The 23,329-nt window shown below is 40.4% G+C and overlaps 1 protein-coding gene across 2 annotated transcripts in view; it reads right to left on the bottom strand.

Annotated features, from left to right (window-relative positions):
• Positions 1-23,329, bottom strand: part of ABCA4 (ATP binding cassette subfamily A member 4) — a 129,617-nt gene that overhangs the window by 62,500 nt on the left and 43,788 nt on the right. For both annotated transcript variants that reach the window (XM_060773968.2, XM_060773969.2), the window contains exons 10-17: positions 20,783-20,922; positions 18,585-18,701; positions 17,893-18,090; positions 14,148-14,353; positions 12,679-12,855; positions 6,013-6,235; positions 3,816-4,037; positions 2,203-2,407 (exon numbers count right to left, since the gene is read on the bottom strand). In XM_060773968.2, the coding sequence (XP_060629951.2) occupies positions 2,203-2,407; positions 3,816-4,037; positions 6,013-6,235; positions 12,679-12,855; positions 14,148-14,353; positions 17,893-18,090; positions 18,585-18,701; positions 20,783-20,922 (1,488 nt within the window). The remainder of the gene's footprint in view (positions 1-2,202; positions 2,408-3,815; positions 4,038-6,012; positions 6,236-12,678; positions 12,856-14,147; positions 14,354-17,892; positions 18,091-18,584; positions 18,702-20,782; positions 20,923-23,329) is intronic.

Genomic DNA, 23,329 nt, shown 5'->3' with positions numbered 1-23,329 from the left:
ACAGGGGTTTAACCCACTGCAAGGTGTGCGGTATGTTTTGCAGAAATGAAATATTAATGTAGTAATGCATCTATGAAAGCTAACTGTGGGTTAGTACAAATGTGTACAAAAATTAGGCAAAGTCCAGAAATGCAAGCCTGTGATACATAAAATGAAATTTTCACAGGGAAATCAAAACAGAATCTGGTACAAAGAAAGGATGGGACAACAATGCAACAAGAGTGGTTTTTTACAAGTACAGCAGAAATCTCACCTCGTCACCATTTCTGGGGAATAAAATTATAACAGCAACAGATTCAATAATGAGCCATTTGATCTCCTGCCAGGACAACCAAATTAGTTGCCTGAGATATCCACATCTTTTTTCCTAGTAAGTAGTAGGGCTGGCCCTGATAGCTCTGGTCTGACCCACTTCAAGAGCATAAGGTAACTTTGGGCTTTTGCAAAAGAAGCTTCTAAATGTAGCATTGGTGACTGTGCAGTGGTGGTTGGAGTGTGAAGGGATAGGTGTATTGTTTTTGTGATGTGTGCTGGAGAAAGTATTTAATTACATTGTACAATGTACAATGATAATTAAGCTATTCGATTCTATTTTATTCTATATCTGTCATAAATTAAAGGAGAAGCCAGACTGAAACTGTCCAAGGTTCTGTTTTGTTCAAATGGCAAGGAAAATAAATATTTGCCCAATTTGGCTATTTGCAGACAGCAGTCTTTGACCTTTCACTTTTTGTGTAATATTTCCCAAGTTGATCATAGGTGATGTTCGGTTGGAGAAAAGAACTATAATATTAGGAAGAGGGACCAAAATGCTCCACTGCTGGATATAAATGACCAAAATGTTTTTGAGCAGCTTTTCAACTAATATAAACCTAGCATTTACCATCAGCTTTTTAAAATGCTGAGTTAGTCTCTTGCTATTTTAGCTTTTTCTGGGGAATTATGTTATAATGGCTTAGATCCAAAGATATGATTCTGAAGGTGGGTGAGTAATCCATTTTTCATCAGACCTCTTCCCTCCTGGGACACCAGGCTACATCCAGTGTCTTCATTTCTCAGAAGGAGTTTTTAAGGTGGCGAAATCAGGAAGGTCAGATAGAGAAGCTTAGCAGGTTAGCAGCTAAGTCTGTGACTTTAAAATAAAGGTTTTCAACCAACAAAATCATATTTACATGAATTCAGTGACATTTACTTGTGAGTAAATATACACTCACAAGTAAACATAACCCAATTCAAAGTGCAGGTTATTACTATTAAGCCCTAAACGTTTGGGTCCTGCTTATCTTCATGACTGTATCTTCCTCTATGAACCAATGCAAGCGCTAAGACCTGCTGGGGAGGCCCTTCTCTCGCTCCCATCTTCGTCACAAGCACAGTTTGTGGGGACGAGAGAGAGGGCCTTCTCAGGGGTGGCCCCATGGCTCTGGAACTCTCTCCCCAGGGAAATTAGATTAGCCCCCACCCTGTCCACTTTCTGGAAAGACTTGAAGATTTGGATGTTCCAATGTGCCTTTGAATAATGTTTTATCTACTGATTAAGTCTGCCTAGCCCTAATCTTTTGATTGGATCTCCAGCACTTTATCCCCAGTCCCGGCCCTACAGTTTGTGTTTGCACAAGCCCTTGACCTGCCCTATTAGTCTCAAATCTACACATGCCCACTTTTCTCGGCTACTGAATGTTTGATGTTTGGTTTATGTTTTATGATGTCTTACATTTTATTAGTTTTACTGTCTTAATATATTTTACTGTTACATGTTTTTAATTGTATTACTTTGTAACTTTTGTTTATATTGGGCTTGGTCCCCATATAAGCCACCCCAAGTCCCTTCGGGGAGATGGAGGCGGGATATTATTATTATTATTATTATTATTATTATTTACAACATTTCTACCCTGCCTTTCTCACCCCGGATGGATATTATTATTATTATTATTATTATTATTATTATTATTGGATATAGCTGTTACAGGCATTCTACCACTTCTAATGGAAGTTAATCCCCTTTAGCTCTAGATTGTGCCTAAAGACTATATATAACACTCTATTTTCCAAATAAATGCTTAATTAGGCTTAATGTAACTGTATCTATATCAATTACTATGCAAAATAAGATCTATATTATCGTTAGTCTCATACATTCTTGAACATATCATTATTCCCACTTATATTTAAATGGTACAGCAAAATGGATAGTCATACCTGGGAACACGTTGTCTATGTACCATGCAAGCAATCCATATATAAAAGCATCCAAAAGCATCATCTCCATGGAGAACAAGAAACTGTACTGATCTCCTTCCAGTGGGCTGTTTCGGATGTTATCCCACTGAAGCCCAAGTCCTTGCTCTTCATATCGTGACAAGTATTCTGTACCAAACCCAAAAGCCACAGGTGACAGAAAGCTCTAAAAAAGGATGGCAAATGATATGAGATCAGTTGTGAAGATGGTGATTATCTTAAATAACCTGTAATCAACATATGGCATAAAATGCATGAGGGGAAGAAGGATCTCATCAAAACCAATCGTAGTTGTGTATCTTCAAGTTATTTCCAACTAATGGTGACAAAAAGGCAAACCTTTACTTGGGTTTTCTTGGCAAGATTTGTCCAAGGGAGATTGCTTTTGCTTTTCGCTGAGGCAGATACAGCGTTACTTGTCCAAGGTCACCTAGTAGGTTTCAATACTGAGCAGAGATTTAAACCCGGGTCTCCTAGTCCTAGTCCACTACATCTAACTGGCTTGGTAAAAAACCTAATTAAACTAGGGGTGCATGCTTTTCCTTAACTTTCTCAGGATTTGGTGGTGCTCAATATATTTATCGAAGATTATAAATGATGTCCCAACCTGACAGAAGGTCATCTTATATCAGATGTTTTGCCTCCTTAAGGTTTTGGTTGAGGCTTCCATCCAAGGTAAGAAGTTGGAGTTCATAAAGGAGGGGGATGAATATGTCACAAGCACATAGTCACAAGCACCTCAGAGGTAAGCTGACTCCTTTCAGGCTATTGTTAGTAAAGGGGGGGGGGGGGGAAGCAGCCACGGTGTAGAAGGGAAAATAACAAAAAAAAAAAAAAAAAAAGCAACTCCTCCTCACAGAGCTTTGAATGAAAAAGCATGCCTGAAATATGGATCTCTTTATTTATTACCAAAACTTCACATTAAAGCAGAGAAACATATTGACATTATAATTTTTCTGATCACGGTAGATCTTTCTCTGGTGTCTTGAGGCGATTTTGGTGTCAAAATAAAAATACATATATGATGCAGCAACATAAAGCTTCCACTTGCTTAATTAAGTTCTATAATTTGACTTTCCTTGGGACAGATCAGCTGTATTTTTTTTAATGATGGAGAGTAATATTTAGTAGAATTATACTGGATGGCCACCAGTCAGGGAGACTGTCATAGTAGATTTCTGGCATCAGCAGGAGATTGAAGTAATCACTAGCTCACAAGAAACCTTTAGAATAATGGTTCTCAACCTGTGAATCCCCGGGTTTTTTGGCTTACAACTCCCAGAAATCCCAGCCAGTTTACCAGCTATTAGGATTTCTGGGAGTTGAAGGCCAAAACATCTGGGGACCCACAGATCTTGAACTACTGCACTAGGTGATCTTGTGGGTTCCTTCCAACTTAATAATTTTAAGTAGAACGCTAAGGATGGAAGCACTGAGCCTCGGCAACTACTCACATAATTAAAAAGCAAACAAAAATGTTTCAGGATGTTAAGGACACATAACAAAACATCTGTGTAATTCTCAACAAACACAACAAGTTGCAAGAAAGAGTGATAGGAAGAAAGGCGTCTTACTGCCATAATCTTTATGTTAACAGTCAGACGATCCTGCCACGCAAAGCAGACAATGTGAGGCAAGTAGAGGGTGAAGTAGATGACTCCACTACAAGCAGCTGCCATATTTGCCTTGGAGAAAAAAGTGCTGAGTAGGAAGCCCTCCATGATACTAGCAGTGGTGAAGGTCAACAGGAACAGAAAGAGGAGATGAGGGTTGCTGTAATGAAGCACTTCCCCATGCTGCATTGAGAAAGTGAAGGGAAAGAAATAGAAAGGTTCAATTCATCACATCTTTTCATTTTGTATACAACAGAGGTTACTTGGAGCTCTTCTATTGATGGTGCTTTCTTGTTCATGGTTACACCTAAACTGAGTTTGAACATTTACATGGCAATTGTTGTGGTTATGTGCTTCCAAGACAACTCCCATTTATTCTAACCTTACTGAAGGATTTCCTGGCAAGTTCCAGAGGAAGTTTGCCATTGGGTTTTTTTTCTAAGACTGGGAGATTATGATTTGCCCAAAGTCACCCAATGGGGTTTTTGATGGATGAGCAAGGAAAAGACAAATCTCCCAGAGTTCTTGGGAGGTTTGACAAGTCTAGGAGAAAAAGAAGGCTATAGCCTCATTCCTAGGCATGCATTACTATAGGTATTGCATCACTTTTGGCAAGCAAACTAACATGCATCCCTTGTAGAGTGGTACGAAAAGTGAAGTGATAACTATAGTAAAGCCTGTCTAGATCAAAGAAGGATGGCAAATTGACGTCTTGCATCAGATCTACTTCCGATACTAACACAGGCTTGTTGTTGTTAATTTGTTCAGTAGCTTCTGACTCTTCGTGACCTCATAGACCAGCCCATGTCAGAGCTCCCTGTCAGCTGTTGCCACCCCCAGCTCCTTCAAAGTCAAGCCAATCACTTCAAGGATGCCATCCATCCATTTTGCCCTTGGTCAGCACCTCTTCTTTTTTCCTTCCATTTTCCCCAGCATTATTGTCTTCTCCAGGATTTCTTGTCTTCTCATTATGGTGCAAGGCACTCTCAGAATTTTCCTCCAGCACCACAGTTCAAAAGCATCTATCTTCCTTTGCTCAGCCTTTCTTATGGTCCAGCTCTCACATCCATAGGTCACTACAGGGAATACCATTGCTTTAACTATGCGGCTCTTCGTTGCCACAGTGTAATGTCCCTGCTCTTCACTATTTTATCGGGATTGTTCATTGCTCTCCTCCCAAGAAGTAAATTTCTTCTGATTTCCTGGCTGTGGTCTGTGTCTGCAGTAATCTTTGTGCCTAGAAATACAAAGTCTGTCACTGCCTCCACTTTTTCTCCCTTTATTTGCCAGTTTTCAATCAGTCCGGTTGCCATAATCTTGGTTTCTTTTTCATGTTTAACTGCAACCCAGCTTTTGCACTTTCTTCTTTCACCTTGATAATAAGGCTCCTCAGCTCCTCAACCATCAAAGTGATATCATTTGCATATCTAAGGCTGTTAATGTTTCTTCCAGCAATTTTAACTCCAGCCCCGTACGTTGCATGATGTGTTTCGGTGGGAAAAAAAACAAACAGTGATTCCAGCCATGAAAGCCTTTGACAATACTTGTTAAACCACTTAAGAATATTTAAGACATCATTTCTTATAAATATTAAAAATACAGCATGCCACTTTGCATACACACTACTGGTCTCATAGTTAAAAATCAAATGCCTGCTGGCAGAAAGGAAGTAGACAATAGCCAATTGGATCCTCTGTGGAGGGGAGTTGCATAGGCTGGGTGTAGCATCTGTGAATGTGGTGGAACTAACAAAAAGCTCTCCTCTGCAGATCTTAAAGCTCACAGTGGGTTTTTTTTTAAAAGCCTCTATTTATGTATGTGTGTGCTGCCTCCATACTAGAGGCATTCTTAGAGTGAATGCAATGTTTAAAACGTGACCTGTCAAGACTAATTCAACCCGAGGCACTGTCAGGAAGGCAATCTCATGAGTCTCCGAAGTGCATGTATCAGTCTCTGTCAAGCACTGATGCTGCCTTTGGGGGTTCCTTAAAGGAATGTGCCTGCTGCTACGTGCTCAGAAGAAGCCAGATCTCCAGGATGCCTCCTCCTTTTCTTATGCGTAGCTCCTACTGTTTCCTGGCAATATCTGCATGCAAGTGTAAAACGGCACGTCTGGGAGAACCTCCCCCAGCAACTCCCACCCTGAGGTGATACTTACCATAATGAGGGCCGTCAGGAGAAAGGTGCTCACAGCCATCATGATAAAACTGTCTAGGAACCATGTGAACCAGATCACTCCATTCGTGACCCCTCTGTTCTTCATGGCCTCTTTCAGTCTCATTTCTTTTTCCAGCACAATGCTTTTTACCATCATGGAAATGGAGTAGATCCAAGCGAGCACCATGAAGATGGGGAAGGAACGGGTCAGAGTAACCATGAAGCTGCCCAGACAAGAAACAGAATGGGAGTGATGTCAACCATTTCCAAGCAGCAACACAAAAAGAGGTTAGCTATAGGTGTACATATAGGTATGACTATAAATCTAGGAGATGTCCAAATGGTACAAACGCAGAAAGGCAGAGCAGGATTTATTGCCATATTTATAGTTTCTTTCTCTTGCAATCCAAACAATGTTTATTTAACCTTTTGATATTCCAGGCATTCTTCTCTTCCATTCTAAGTGATACAAGCTATTATATTTCTAGCCAAAGTACTTTTTTTAAAAAAAAACCTGATATATTTTGGGTTTCTGTGAGTTCCATGGCTCCAGGGCCATGTTCCAGAAGCATTCTCCCATGACGTTTCACCTACATCTATGGCAAGCATTCTCAGAGGTTGTGAGGTCTGTTTAAAACTAGGCAAGTGAGGTTTATATATCTGTGGAATGTCCAGGGTGGGAGAAAGAACCCTGGACCTTCCACCATATATAAACCTCACTTGCCTAGTTTCCAACAGACCTCACAACCTCTGAGGATACCTGCCATAGATGTGGACAAAATGTCAGGAGATAATGCTTCTGGAACATGTTCATACAGTCCAGAAAACTCACAGCAACCTAATCATTCCAGCCATGAAAGCCTTTGAAAACACACTGACATATTTTGCTTGTCGTGAGGTTTTTTCCTTCTTTTTTTATAGATCCAAAGGCTCCTTTCACACCGCTGAATAAAATCCAACATTATCTGCTTTGAATTGGGATATGTGGCAGTGTGTGGACTCAAGATAACCCTGTTCAAAGCAGATATTGTGAGATTTTCTGCCTTGATATTCTGGGTTATATGGCTGTGTGGAAAGGCCCAGTCTTATTAGTAAAGCATTTTGGGTCTCTGTGCTTAATAGCTCCCTCATCATATGTGCGTCTATCCTATTCCCCATACTCATGGGGGACAAAACCTAATCTACTGACTGTGTGACCAAATCTGCTAAGCCAAGATGACCACTCTTTGTGGTTTTCTTGTTCTAGAAGGCATATGCACTGGCCATTCGCGAGAAGATGGGAGCAGAGAGAGGTGACCTTGCTGCCATCAACAAAATTCAAACTTAAAAACTTAATATGGACATGCCACTAGTTTTACCTACTCACGCCCCTGCCCAAACCCTACTTTAAGGAACGAATCAATTTTTAATCTTTTAATATTGTAGTTGCACAATCATTTAGGAGTGGGTTGACAGACCAGTAGGCCGGGATGCCTTGTATTCATATATGGTTTTACTGTATGTATGGGCAAGTGTGTATGTTTTGTATGTTTTGCATGTTTTGATATGGTCAAAATTGACTAATCAATAAAGAATTGTTGTTGTTATTCCCCATACAGAACTTCGTAATCTACAAATGGGCCTGCAATTGGATTTTGTTAACATTGTCAACTGCAGTTGAGATGGTGAAGGTTTCCTTGGAATTGCCAGTTGCAGTGTGATGGTGCTGGGGATGGTGAGATGGTTACTTCTACTGTGTCAAAAGGAAGATGAAAAGTTTCTTCTCACTCTCCCTCCCTCTTCTCCTCCCTGGACTAGTGCTTGCCCCAAGGAGTGCAGTGCTTACCTGAGGAGTCTTGGAGAAGTTAAGCGTGGCCACCAGACTTATGTCAAGTTTTTAACCTAGTAGTTTAACACTAAGGGTTTATTGCACGCAGAAGAAAACAAGCAAAAAAGAGAGAGCATTGCCTCGATAGAGCAGCTGCTGCTCCCCTCACTGTTTCCCCATTTCAGCTAAAAGTTACGTCTCTGTTCAAAGGGTTTTACAGACAGTAATGGATACTCTTTCCATGTCATTCCGAGGTAGCAATCTTATTCGGTGGTTCTTATCGCAGGAGTCCTGTGATCAGGGACACACCTTTCCCAAAGATGCCATCCAGAAGCTGAGTCGGCCCTCTTTCCCTTACTATCCCTCCATGCTGAGATAATCGAGTAAGCACATGGAGAGTAGCAATTAAGGAAGGACAAAAATAAGCCCGCATGGCCACATCATGTGTTTATGGGATTATCTCCGTCTGTTTTGTCTGTCCTAAGGACTTTGGGGGTGGAGGAGGGAGGCGCCACATTTGGATCCAAAGATAGATCATAGTTAGGATAGGATTAGCCAGAGATAAAAGGAAGGAGTAAAAGAAGCTCAGAGCGAGAGGATTTCTCACCTTAGGTGCTAAGTGAGATCACTACTATCCAAATATAGGAAAAGAGTTTTTTTGAAGAGGGGAGAAGGAGGTGGAATATAGTTAGCAAGTCAAAGTAGCACTCTTCTCCTGCGCAGGCTATCAAAGCGAGGTACTTACTTTAGACAGCAGATATTTTGGGTGAAAGTATTGTGAGTTGTTAGATATAAAGCCATATGTTATATGACAATCTGTCTGGTCCCTAAATTTACCTACTATGCTTAGTTCTAATGGATGATGCTGTTCCATCACCCATATTCAAATTGGAGTCAACTGCTAGGCTGGTTGATTTCTATGTGCTCTTTCCCCTTTTTTTTTCCAGGAAGCAAAATGTCTTTGCATGGCATGAAACAACAAGGCAGGCCCGTAGCCAGGATTTTGATTCGGGGAGGGGGGGGGCTGAGTTTGATTCGGGGGGAGGCTGAGGATCTACCCTTGCAAACCTTTTATATTGTTATCCCAATACCCCCATGCATATGGGATATATTGAACATGGTGATCAGATCATGATATGAATAAACGTAACAGTTTAAATAATGTACCAGTAAGGGCTTCTCGCAGACCACCCTGAGAATTTTGGGGGATGGGGCTAAAGCCCCTCAACCCCCCCCCCCCCCGGCTACATGCTTGCAACAAGGCCTTAGGTTTCATCCCCAAATGGGAACATTTAATAAAGGAAATACATGTACAAGTAGAGGTATAGAGATCACAAAATGTTGCACATGTGGAATGTACTCTGGGACTATGGAGCTCATCACACTTACCAATTTAAGCTCCCTAGGACACTTGCCAGGCCATTGAGGGACAGATGGACCTGCAGTCCATCACACAATATCCCTCAACTTCAGGCAGAGGCCCCACCCCCAAACAGAATGGAAGTATAGTGACCCATAGATGGGAAGCAGGGAGGACATGTGAGACAAGGAACACTTGGGGTGGATAGACTTAAATGCAGAACATAAATTACTGATGTAACTCATATCCTTATATTCAAATCCTTAATGGTAAATCGTTCTTATTCTCATCGTTGCTGTATGATATTTGCACTTTACTCCTTAGCTCTATCCTCTGATGTTGGACCACCAGTCTGCCCAACCACGACTAGGCATTGAACTTTGCTATTGGTTGTTGATCTGATGTTCACTTTATATACTGTTTAATGTTGTTGTATTATTTTGTTATATTGTTTTTTGTTATAATTCTGTTATGCATTTTAATATGTTATGTTTTAACTGTTCTGTTGGGCTTGGCCCCATGTAAGATGACCCAAGTCCCTTTGGGGAGATGGAGGCAGGGTATAAAAATAAAGTTATTGTTATTATTGTTGTTGTTGTTGTTGTTCCTCATCAACATGGGAAGGCTCCCGTGTTGTGCTGGCTCCAATGAAGGTAGCACACTTCTGCCTCGGTTGGGCAACGCTTCCCCCATTTTAATTTTTTTTTTGTCGTGTCAGGAGTGACTTGAGAAACTGCAAGTCGCTTCTGGTGTGAGAGAATTGGCTGTCTGCAAGGACGTTGCCCAGGGGACGGCCAGATGATTTGATGTTTTGTTTTTTTTAATCATCCTTGTGGGAGGCTTCTCTCATGTCCCTGCATGAGAAGCTGGAGCTGATAGAGGGAGCTCATCCACCTCTCCCCAGATTTGAACCTGCAACCTGTCGGTCTTCAGTCCTGCCGGCACAGGGGTTTTACCTACTGCGCCACCGGGGGCTCCCGCTTCCCCCATGTGATGGGGAAAGTGTCGCCACTCCATCACCCTGTGTGTCTGCCATTTCGCCACACTTGCTGTTGAAACAGCACCAGTGTGTGTGTGTGATAAAGTCCTATGTGCTGCATATAATAAAGCACTGCCAAATCTCATTTTCATGGCATTAAGTTATTAATTCGCAGCATTAAGTCACAATGCATTTCTATTTTTCAACATAGTTTTGCAACACAAAGGACAGCTTAATTATCTTGTTTCTGACTCAGGGTAACCCTAAAGAAAATCTATCATGGGGTTTTCTTGGCAAAGCTTATTCAGAGGGGTTTGCCCATTGCCATCCTTTAAGGCTGAGAGACTTCAACTTTCTGTGGCTGAGCAGGGATTTGAATCTTGGTTGTCTAAAATTTCAGCTCAACACTCAAAGCCATGATACTGTACTCGATAGCCTAATTACTGCTAACTTTAAAATGTCCACTCAAAATTTAATTTATAAGGCAAGTAAGTATTTTTCTAGATGGGGGTTTCTCTTTATATGCGAAATATGCTGTGTATCTAATGGCCATTACCAGATGGTGAATTTATGCTCACAGAAGTATTATTATGTTATTCATTTTAACACCTGCATATTTTGAAAACAGCACAGCTCTAAACAATAAATATGTGGTGTTTATTATTTTTTATCACCCTACTGAGACCAACCACTAGAGGCCTCTCTGTCTTCAGAAGTGACAGCTTTCAAGATAAACACAGAAGCATTGCAGCTTTAGCTATTCTTCCACCACAGTATAATTAAGAAGAAGAGGCAGAACCAAATAACTTTGACAATGGGGTTATGAGTGATACTATAAATGGGATTTTTTTCTAGTATGGTGAGTTTTATGCTCTAGATTTAGCTCCCTTTTTTACAGAAGAATGTGGACTATCAAAATGGAGTGAAACCAGCTAAAGTAAGAATTAAAATATCTTCCCTGTATTGTAAAGAAGTTATCCAGGGTTAATGATGATTGATGATAAATCAATGGAATGCGAAACCTCCAGCCAGAGTTAGATCCCTGGCCTGCCACGTCCCTGCTTCTGTAACTTGAAACTGTTTGTTCCACTTATAATCTCAGGACAGTTGTACATAAAGTGAAGTTAAACTAAGATGCCGCAGGACCTGATATTATTGGCTTCTTTTAGAGTCTAATCCACTGTACCCTTATGTTTTCTTGCATGCTTCTGTACACACACACACACACACACACACACACATCCTAATCAGTACTACAAACAGGTCCCACTATATCTGTTATTTACTTAATCTGTAATCCAAGAAGTTCAGGATGAAAAACAGTTTTCCTTTCAAACCCCTATGCAGAAGAAGTTGGGCACAACTGAGCTTCATTGGCCTGGCAGGAGTTTGAACACTCAGCTACCCTCACATCTATGGTGCCATCTACACTGTCATATAATCCAGTTTGAACTGCATTATAATAGCCAGTGTAGACTCCTGGATTTCTTTCAGGAGCGACTTGAGAAACTGCACGTTGCTTCTGGTGTGAGAGAATTGGCCGTCTACTAGGACGTTGCCCAGGAGAAACCCCGATGTTTTACCATCCTATTGGAGGCTTCTCTCATGTCCCCACATGAGAAGCTGGAACTGACAGGCAGGAGCTCACCCTGCTCGCTGGATTCGAACCACTGGCCTTTCGGTCAGCAGTCCTGCCAGCACAAGGGTTTAACCCATTACACCACTGGGGCCCCCACTTTGCAGACTGAACCACATTGAACTGGATTATATGAGTCTACACTGCCATATAATCTAGTTCAATGCAGCTAATCTGTATTTGGAAACTGGATTATGTGTCAGTGCAGATGGGGCCTGTGAGGAGTTGTAGCATTAGGTTGGGAGGCAAGACTACTTTAAACTTGTTAGCCAAAAATGGCAAAACACCACTAGAAGCATGATCCTTAAACTCCCTGATTTTCATGGGATTTCCAAGGTTCAGGCACCCACACCATGTATGAGACAAAAAAAATTATATTCTGCCAGGCTACTCAGTGAAAACAAGTATTATCCAGATTTAATGAGTGACCATTTTGGAGCATAGTACTGTTTCTAAAGAGAACATGAATCTCTTTTTTATGCAAGAGGAAGTAGGAAGTATGTATATAGCCTTGTGTTTTAATCAGTACCCTCTCTTCACAGGAGAAGCCCCCTGTAAGTTCTGAATGAATCAACAGGAGCTTGTTTTTCAGTGGAAGTTGAATCAGACCTAAAGTCTTCTTGCTGTTCTGTTTCTTAAGTACTGAAATACTATGGCATTTTGTTTTCTCTTTTTTACCTCTGGCTTAAATAGGATTGCATGACTTTGTCTCTTTGGGGGGTAGAGTGGAGTGAGTTACTCTAATATCTTCATTTTAGGCTTTCTCTAGCTATTCAGCAAGATCAAAAGCAAAATTAGCTAAGCCTCCCATAAAACACACTGTCACTATGCCATCCTTCTCCCATTTGTTATCAGGAGCAGATCCCTGGAGCCGCTGTTACTCACACGTCATCTACAAAGCACGGATAGGGCATTTGCTGCAGGTAGATCCCCGGAGGCACTTCCACCCCTGTCTGGGTTTTGATAATCCCATGCTCAATCATGTCTTGCAGATAGGCAAATCCTCCCCAGATGTAGCGCAAGTCATCCACTGGGTCAGCCCTTGGACCAGGATCCCAGTACCTGCAAAAACAAAGCACATAGTGAGCCTACAAAGCTGAAGCGTTATTTGTATGTGTTCCTAGGAGAGAAACTAATGTAAAATAGAGTAATCATTTCTCCCAAGTAATATTTTCCCAAGTACCATATAGCAGGGTCAGTGTTCTCATTTGGGAGACTGAGGCAACTCCCATAGGCAGCAGATACAAGGAGACAGTAGTGCCAGCCCCATAATGGTGATAGCGAACTATCCTGTCATTTGACGGTCAGAAAAAATGTCCTAGAATACCCTGGTAGCCAGAGCACAGAGCCACAAACCAGATCTGGATCCCGATTCTGGACAGCGGGGAGATTATAAGTATTACTTCCAGCACTGTTTACTACAGACATGCTTCTGCATCACAACTCCGTGTTTCTCCAGGCTGCCTTCATCGTCTTCCTAATGACAATGCTGCCAAAAAATGTCTAGCTAAGTAGAAGACAAGGAAGAAAGGGGTCTGAGGAGACGTAAAAGATTTGTAAAAAAAAATCTTTTTACAAAGGCTTTGTTAACTGAGGAATGCCTGCAATTGTTTCATGTGAAAGAGAGCTCAGGCATTTAACCCATTACACTATTTTGATAACTGGGGCACCATTTGGGTAATTCTGCCAGAGCTACCAAAAAGTCTGGTTTATACAATGACCCCAGTCACTCCAAGCCAGTTTCATACCGCAATGAAAACATGAACTAAAGTAGAGTCTCGCTTATCCAACCTTCGCTCATCCAAAATTCTGTATTATCCAACATAGTCTGCCTCCCGCCCAGATCCACAGCTGTTTCTCTATGCGGCAATGTGCAGCAGGCCTCTCAGCGTGCCGGGCACCCACTGGCAGCGGCAAGACGCAGCCGCCGCAGTCTTTTCCTGTTGGGCACAGTGTCCGGCCTGCACCGGCTGTGTCTCACCTCTCCCAGCAGATGCTTGACGCATGGAGAGGCCCGCTGCACATTGCTGCCTAGCAAAACAAACAGCGCTTTGCTGTAGTCAATGTTTTCAATACATTGCGATGTTTTGGTGCTAAATTTGTAAATACAATAATTACTACATAACGTTACCATGTATTGAACTGCTTTTTCTGTCGATTTGTTGTAAAACATGATGTTTTCATGCTTAATTTGTAAAATTATAACATAATTTGACGTTTAGTAGGCTTTTCTTTAATCCCTCCTTATTATCCAACATTTTTGCTTATGCAACGTTCTGCCAGCCCATTTCTGTTGGATAAGCGAGACTCTACTATATGTTTGAAAACCTCAGAAGATGGAAGACTACAGTCACCTGTCTTTGATCTTATTTGTTTTTTCCACTGCATCTATATCCATCCGAATCTTGTATTTCACATGAGGCGGCAACTGGCTGGCTGTAGGGTCCAGATCAGGGAAGATGATAGCAGCCCAGAATTTATTTTCCTCCAGAAGACAGAGAGCCTGATCAGCTACCTCACTTTCATCAGCTTGGCCTTCAAATTTGTCGAGCATTAAGCACTACAGACAGTAATGTGTGAATAAAAAACATTACATTAACATGGCATGGAGACTTCTCGCATTAATATGACTCAGGCACAAGTTTACCTTCACTTTACTGCTTATTCTACAGGAAAAGCGAGAAATGGTATCTGAGTGGGACCTTTCTCATCATGCTTTGTATCGATATGGTTTTGTCATCTATCACCAGCTGTAGTGAGAAGCAATGTTGCCCAGCCATGATGGGCAGGGTTTGCAATGCAAACTAGGGTTTGAAAAAATATATAGAAGAAATGTACTTCTGCCTATTTTCTCTGCACCATGCATAATTTTAAATACTTCTACCTCATTTCCCTTACTTAACCCATCCCACAACTAAAGAGCCTGAGGCTCCATCTACATTGACAATTTAATGCAGTTTCAAATCAGTATTGAAGAAAATGGTTTTGCCGTGCCAACTATTTCATAGGAAATCCCATAACTGGTTTGAGGCCTGTATAGTGATTATACAATCATCAGAGCATTGATATGTATTTAGTGCTTTCTTTCAAGCGCTGTTGTGGGGGGTTGTTGCCTGGCCATAGCTAGCTTCAAACTGCATCGAATGGTCAGTGTAGATGGGCCCAAACACTCCAGCTACTATCCTATATCTGAGGTGTGAGGAGGAACATCAGCTCATATTGTGTTGAGTGGGGGATACAATCAGAGAATTGCCCACCTCAAATCATAATTCTAAATGTTTCTGTCATTCCCCAAATGTCTGGCATTGCAGAGGAAGACACTGAAAATCACTCACATCTAGTATTTTGATATATATGCCGTGCTCATATTCCCTTGGTAACTGCCTGCTCTGTTTCTCTCAGTACATAAGCTTTCTCTATATTTCTACAGAAGCTTCAAATTACTGCAGTGCTAGAAATTGTAGGATTTAAGGATAATTAGTAGCAGAATTGTTATTTTCCAGGGAGGCAATATCCTCAGTCCTGAAAAAGGAATTTGCTGATTGCACCAAAACATCCCCAAAACAAAACGGGCTTGGTAACTACGGTTCAACCTCCTTGGGGAGATGGTGGCGGAGTATAAATAAAGTATTATTATTATTATTATAATAATAATAATTATTATTATTATTATTATTATTACTCTGCCCTAGTTGGGACTGACAATAGGATTAAGATGCACTGTTTGGCCTGATACACAGAGCAGAGACAACAATAGCACGCACCAGTGATACATTCTCTACAGGAAATGCGTACACAATTCTGTTGGCTCCAACATAAACAACCTCTTCCTTGAGAAATGCAGAGGTTCAAAAAAACAGGGCCTAGCATGCACACCCAAAAAAGAGAAGTACTTGAGGTTAGGATAGGATTGGGAAATGTTTCCAGAATGTGAAATTCACACATATGACGGAATCAAACCTGAACCACAGTAAGCAAACAGGACTCTAAGCTCTACCATACAGTGCATTTTCTGAGTGCTGATGAAGTCAGTAATTCCAGTAACTGTGCAAGGATTTCTGGACTAATATTATTACAAGTGTGTCAAATTCTTAAACCAACCTTTTGTCCTCTGGGTCTTTTGGACTTCAACACCCAGAAATCCCAGCCAGTTTACCAGATATTAGGAATCATGGGAGCTGAAATCCAAAACACTTGGAGAACGAAAGGTTGGGAACCGCTGTCTTAAACAAAGGAAAAATAACTTAAATAATCCACACACAGTGAGTTCCCGAAAGAGATAAGGTCTGGCTGTATGAAGTCTTAATAACTGAACTATATTAGTATTCTCTAACAGACCTTATGCTAGAACTGTCCATACTGATATAATGGCATTGAACCAAACTGTACTACCACAGAGAAAGCAGATGGAGACTGCATTAATGGTATGGCCAGGATTATGGAAAAAATGTAATCACATATTTGTATCTTTCTGTTGCTTCCTCACTTCCAAATTAGGGAGCTGTTATCAGGTTTTCATCGTGGCAAGTGAGCAGACAGTATTCAGTTCCTAAATTGACTGGGAAGAAATGTATTTAATTACCGCGTTTCATGTAAGGCCACAGAGCTAACTTGTTTGATCCTATCTCCTCAATGATCTGTTGCAAGCCAACAACCAACAATTACTGTACATCAAAGTGTTTACAGACATGTAGTTATTTAACAGGCAGTCTCCTCTGAAAGGTAATGTCTCCTTTGTATAGCTTTGTCATCTAAACAAATGTTTGCCACTTCGCACAGAGTGAAGAAAAAACACACACACAATTACTTCTGCATAAAAGTTCCTGTTTAAAACTGAATTGATGATATTGCAAAAGATGCCTTGATTTGAGATGAAAACATTAAAGTTATATGACATTAATTACATGTACTTTAAAATATTGAATACAAATTTCGTACTGTATTATTAGTAGTACTATCATTTTTTATATTGTTATAATGACGTGATGATCAAGAACAAAATTATTATTATTATTATTATTCCTATTATTATTCCTATTATTATTCCTATTATTATTCCTATTATTATTATGGTGGTGATGATGGTGCACATAAGAAACTCAGAAAGAATTTAAGAGTCAAACTATATGTAATAATTAGTTGCAAGAGCATTGATGGCCATTTGTTTTAAAAACAAAAAAAGGTAATACGGCTGGAACAGCGTTTCTCAACTTGGGGGTCGCACCCCTGAGGGGGGGTCTCGAAGGGGTTTCAGAGGGGTTGCCAAATACCATCAGAAAACATATATTTCTGATGGTCTTAGGAACCCCTTTGGCAGAGAAGGCTAAAGATCTCTCTGCCTGTCCTTCTCTTCCTTTTTGCAAACAGACAGTGAATCTTCCCACCGAAAACCCTCCTCCATTGCCTTTGTCTTCCTTAAAGCCACCATAGCACCAATAGGCCCAGGAGGGCCTTGCCATCGCCCTCTTTGAGGCTGCTGCAGCACAAGCGGCCCCAGGAGGCCATCGCCATCACCTTCTATCAGGCCACCGCGGCTCCAATTGATTTATTGTTGTTTGATGTTTGTTTATTTCGGTAATGAATGTTTGCCACTTTGTTCTTTTGTCTGTAAATCGCCTTGAGTCCCTTTGGGGAGATAGGGTGGTCCACGGACCACAGGTCGGGAACATGACAGATAGTCCTATATATATATATATAATCTAACCCAACCTCCCACACCTTTGGAAACTCTTTTGTTTTTGGATGTTTGGAAATCTGCTGTAATCTGCTGACAAGGAAAATGAGAGCTGCAATTCAAAACATCTAAAGGACATCTTGTTGACAAATGTGTTTCCCAATTGATTAAGAGCACCAACTTGCAAACTATGGCTTGCTATTCGTTGGCAGGCAGAGAAACTGATGCCTGGATCCAAGCCCATGCTCTTGACCAAGATAATTTGTTGTCTTCTTCATTCCAACCAAATGTGGTCTGTATCATTCTTTCTAGAGCAAAGCCTCACACTTGCTGCTGGGTCTGTTTCACTCTGGCACAACTATGTGGACAGCATTTAATGAGAAATGTATCCCTCTTCACAGTGAACATTACAATATTAATCTTACCCCAAGGTACTGATGAACTGTATGCAAAACTTGATTGGTGACATTGAAAATACTCCTCCAATTCAAGTTCACTGTGCCCTTGTTTCTTTCCTCTGCCGGCCCATTGGAGAGAAAATTGATCACATCTTCTGCAGTAAAATCTTCAGAGCTCAGTTGCTCATTTAAGAAACCTTTTACCGTAGGGTTTTGCAAAGTGTCCTATGGGGGAAACATTAGGTTTAATTTTACTTATTATGTATGTCAATGTGTTCTCATAATACATCAGTCCTTCTGGGAAATCTTAATCTTGAAGACTCCCAAGAGAGGAATTCAAGGTTAGCTCTTAGATATGTTCTCCCAAATCTTCATTTTGCTATAATAAAATGAATTCATAAAGATTACCTTTCAGAGTTTATTGAAAGAATAACTGTGGGATTCTAGAACCAAACTCCAGTGGCCCACTGTTTAACCTCCCACAGTAAATCAGCATTCTTTAGTTTCCTTACAATATTTATTTTTATTATTTATTTTATTTTATTTATATCTTGCCTTCCTCCCTGTGGGAACCCAAGACTGCTAACAACCACACAATTTGTTCACAAGTTAAAACAAAGTGAATACAAACATTAAAAAAAAAACAATTAGATAGTACTGCTGGATTTAGGTTAAAATATAATAAATACAATTAAAATTGTATTTAAGTAAATACATACCCGGATCATGTTCATTTGCACACTGTCCTGAAAGAAGTACCACGCCTGAGGCCCCACTTCTTCCCAAGATTTAGCAAAGAGTTGGAGGCGTTCAAGTTCCTCAAAGGTAGAATTGGCCTGAAGTGTTAAGAAGTTGCAAAAAGAAAAGGGAAAAAAGGAGGGGAAAGAGTGCATGTGTATGCTGAGCACTGAAATTTTTATTGCTACAAAGCAAAACTACAGAAGATCAGTGGGAGATACTCTATCTAGACTAGAGTTCTTCAAACTTTTTCAGCCAAATAGCCCTTTTTGAAGCAAAATTTCCTCATGGAGCCCCAAGAAATGTTTATATATTATATTATATATAATAAATATATATCAGGCATGGACCGGGCCAATGGCAGGTGGATAGAGAGTGTTTGTGTGAACTAATTCACACAGTGCAAACAAAACAAAACATTTCACTTAGTTTACTATACTGTAGACAGCAAATATAGATTGATTATCCCTTATTCTAAATACATTGTACCAGAAGCGTTCTGTATTTTGGATTTTTTCCCCAGATTTTGGAATATTGGCATAATGGAGCAACTTGAGAAGGGAGCATGCCTAAACAAAAATTTATTGACATTTCATAAAGACCTGTTATATTCAGATGTTTAAAATAGTATTATTAATAAATATGGGCATGAAACAAAGTTTTGGTACACTGAACTATCTTAAAGCAGAGATGTACTCTCAGCAACACATGTGGATGATTTTGGATTTTGGAAAACTTTGCATTTCGGAATTCTGGATAAGAGATGCTCAACCATTACTACTGCCATATAAAATGCTCAACTGATTGCAGATCATCAGTGGGCAACACTTTTCTCTTTTTTAATATTGTGAGGTTTTATTTCTTATCTCTTTTAATTTCTGTAAGGCACCTTACATCCCAGGGTTGGGGAAAATGCAGCATATATACATCAAACTGCATGCCTCCAAATCTTATTGGATTGTCACCACATCACCTATCATCATAGACTCTTCTGGCTACGTTTCAACAATATCTGGAGGGCCACACAATGTACCTATGGTGAAATCACAGGAAACTGCTTTGCAGAAGGTCAGAATTCAAGAAACTTACTTAACCTTGTTACAGGGGAATAAAATATGCCAATATCAGTATATGCATCTGAAATGGAATTATGTTTTTAGGTACAGTTGCCAATCATAGATATGAGCTCAACAATTTTGGCAACTTTGATGGAACAAAGTGCTCTTCCATCTTCTCAGGCACTGCTGTGTTATTCTGTTTCAGCATGAAGAGACATGAAGGAATCCTGTAGAACCTTTTATAACATTGACAGCCAAACTGTACTTTGAAAATGTAATTATAATAGTAACTTTTGGAGGTGGCTTTTTATTATTATAGCTGTTATTAATTACTTTAAAACTAAACCATTTCCAAACACTGGATTTTGTAGTATTATCTCCTGTTCCCTTTTTCATAACAACCAAAGCCAAGCTATTTCAGTACAGTAAATAAATACAAATAATACAGTAAATAAATAAATAAATTTCAAGATGAAATGATCTCTAGATAATATGTCAAACGCATGACATACTTCTGGCCTTAGGCACAGCAGTAAATGTCATTACTACACCAAGTCCAGAAGCAAAATCACAAGACCAACCCAGTAAACATTGCCACCTTCCTCAGAGAATCCTAAAACAGACTTATCCCCTTTCCTGTCACAGCAGGTTAAACCACTGAGCTGCTGAACTTGCTGACCGAAAGGTTGGTGGTTTGAATCCAGGGAGTGAGGTGAGCTCCCACTGTTAGGCCCAGCTTCTGTCAACCTAGCAGTTTGAAAACATGCAAATGTGAGTAGACCAATAGGTACCGCCTTGGTGGGAAGGTAATGGCGCTCCATGCAGTCATGCCAGCCACATTATCTTGGAGGTGTCTACGGACACTGCCAGCTCTTAGAGATGGAGATGAGCACCACCCCCCAGGGTCAGACACAACAGACTTAATACCAGGGGAAACCTTTATCATTGCTACTATAATATAGGAAATTTGCTGCCAAATATCCTGCTATCTTGCGTTGCTAACGAAACATAAAGCCAGATCTGCTTGGTAGCAATAGCTTGGTTGCAAGGGTCTCTCTTGTAAACTACTTAAAATACATCTTACAGGTATAACAGAAAGAGAAAGAAAGAGCCTTTCTTACATTCTTCAAAATCTTCCGCACAGCAGGTGAATCAGGAGCAAACAGAATTTTCCCCATCAGCAGGGGTTTCACAGCCCTCCAGGCTATTTTGGTCAAAGTGTTTGATTCCATGGTCTGGATCAGTGTGTTACAAAAGGGTGCTATTGGAGGAAGGACAGGAAGTCATGCATCATATACAACAACTACTCAGTTTCTTTGCCCATGGCAACCCAATACAGACTATCCTCTGGAAATATCCTTTCCATATTGGTTGTTCTTGGCCTTCAAGTCATTTCTGACTTATGGCAAAAACATACAATGTGGTTTTGTTGAGACAATTTGTGGAGGGGGGTTTTCCTTGGTTTTCTTCTGAAGCTGAAAGAGCGTGACTTGCCCAAGGTCACCCATTGGACTTCAATGACTGAATGGGGATTCAAATACTGGTCTTCCAGTGCCTTCCAATATTTAATCCAGGATATCATGTTTGTTCAGAAATTGTAGTATGCCAGTTTCCAAGAACTGAAAAAGCTCAGCAAACAGATTTGTGTTGCACGTAGGCAGCTACAGTTATTGTTGGAAATGCAGCAACACTCAGTGTTGACAGAGTTGAATGTGACAGAGAAGCAGTGAGATGACAGATGTTTGTTTTAGTAACCTAAAATCTTCACATGTCTTATATTCTTATTCATGTTCTTAGAGGTCACAGCAGCTCTTCTCTCATAGAATCATAGAGTTGGAAGAAACCTCATGGACCATCCAGTCCAACCCCCTGCCAAGAAGCATTCAAAGCACCCCCAACAGATGGCCATCCAGCCTTCATTTAAAAGCTTCCAAAGAAGGAGCCTCCACCACACTCCGGGGCAGAGAGTTCCACTGCTGAACGGCTCTCACCATCAGGAAGTTCTTCCTAATGTTCAGATGGAATCTCCTTTCTTGTAGTTTGAAGCCATTGTTCCGCGTCCTAGTTTCCAGGGCAGCAGAAAACAAGATTGCTCCCTCCTCCCTGTGACTTCCTCACACATATTTATACATGGCAATCCTCTCAGCCTTCTCTTCTTCAGGCTAAATATGCCCAGCTCCTTAAGCCGCTCCTCATAAGGCTTGTTCTCCAGACCCCTGATCATTTTAGTCACCCTCCTCTGGACACTCTCTATTTCTGTTGTGTTCTTTCACTTAGACCTCTTCCTGTTCTAGTTTAGTTTTAGCCTTGTAACCCTAGTGCAGTGGTTCTCAACCTATAAGTCCCCGGGTGTTTTGGCCTTCAACACCCAGAAATCCCAACAGCTGGTAAGTTGCAGGCCAAAACACCTGAGAACCTACAGGTTGAGAACCACTGCCCTAGAGTGCTTTCCTATCTCTAAAGTTTTTTTATCCCCTATGGGTGTCAATGCTTCTCAATCATAGTAGGTAGGTGCTACGTGTGTGCAATTGCTATTAGTTAAAAGACCAATGTGTCTTTTACTCATTGACTGAAGTTTAGAGAAAAGAATGGTAGGATTTACTGGGCTTGTTTTATAAAAGCAGCAGATCATCAGATGAATAAAGATCAGTCAAAGTGAACGGTTCCTATAGGAAAGTATGAAACAGGAATATGTGCTTGTTTATCTATTTAAATATATAGATATTCAACTTTCTTTTTAGTTATCTCAAGGAGGCATCTAATAAAAACGCGAAGGAACTTAATGTAAATATTGATTTTTCCAATTCCAAAAACGTACAAAGCAACTTAACAACTTAAAAAATTCAAGCAAGTTAATAATTTAAAATAATGTAACTCTGCAGATACAAAGGCAGTGTGAAACAATTAGGTTCCCAAAGTTTTTCTGAAAACTGCTTTCATTTGGTATAAGAATGACAGTAACTTTGATGCCAGTTAGATCTCCGAGGAGAAGAGGGTCTATACCTGAGATCTCACAGCAGAGAAAGTGGCAAAATGTAGGTAATAAAATTCACCCAAGACATTTTGGTTAATGGAAATAAGTGACTCTTTGCTCAACTTTACTATTAATTATACTGAGGAGGAGCCATTCATAGTGTGTGTGTGACTTGAGCAAAGAGAGGACAGTAGGTCTGATAACTGTTCTGATGGACATAACACTAAAGTACACTGTTTATATTGAAGGGAAAGTTGTACTACTTGGTATAGTTCTAATTCTTTATGCTGCAAGATGAAGATGGGGTGGGAGGATTCCAGCCAATTTGGTAGGGAAAAAAAAACAACAATGAAAAATATCAAACCCATAAGCAGGGGCAGCTGAGTTTTTAATGTGAACAAGAGCTAGTTTTGATGCATTTGACTTAACTGTATCAAACCTATGTGGAAAAATAATACAAAAAATAACATTTTGAGAACAAAGATTCTAAGAAATAGAACAAGTTCCATTCAAAACGACCAAAGATTCATTATGAAAACACAGACAGCATTCAAAACATGGATGATATTTCTAATACTGGGTTGTTGTGAATTTTCCAGGTTGTATAATCATGTTCCAGAAGCATTCTCTCCTGATGTTTCAATTGGCCACTGATTGGATTTTAATGGCCTGGCTTCTTACTGCCTGGGGGAAT

Source organism: Anolis sagrei, chromosome 4 (assembly GCF_037176765.1).
Source record: "Anolis sagrei isolate rAnoSag1 chromosome 4, rAnoSag1.mat, whole genome shotgun sequence".
Taxonomy (NCBI): domain Eukaryota; kingdom Metazoa; phylum Chordata; class Lepidosauria; order Squamata; family Dactyloidae; genus Anolis; species Anolis sagrei.
The sequence above is the reverse complement of the archived record's forward strand: the minus strand, read 5'-3'. Positions and strand labels throughout refer to the sequence as shown.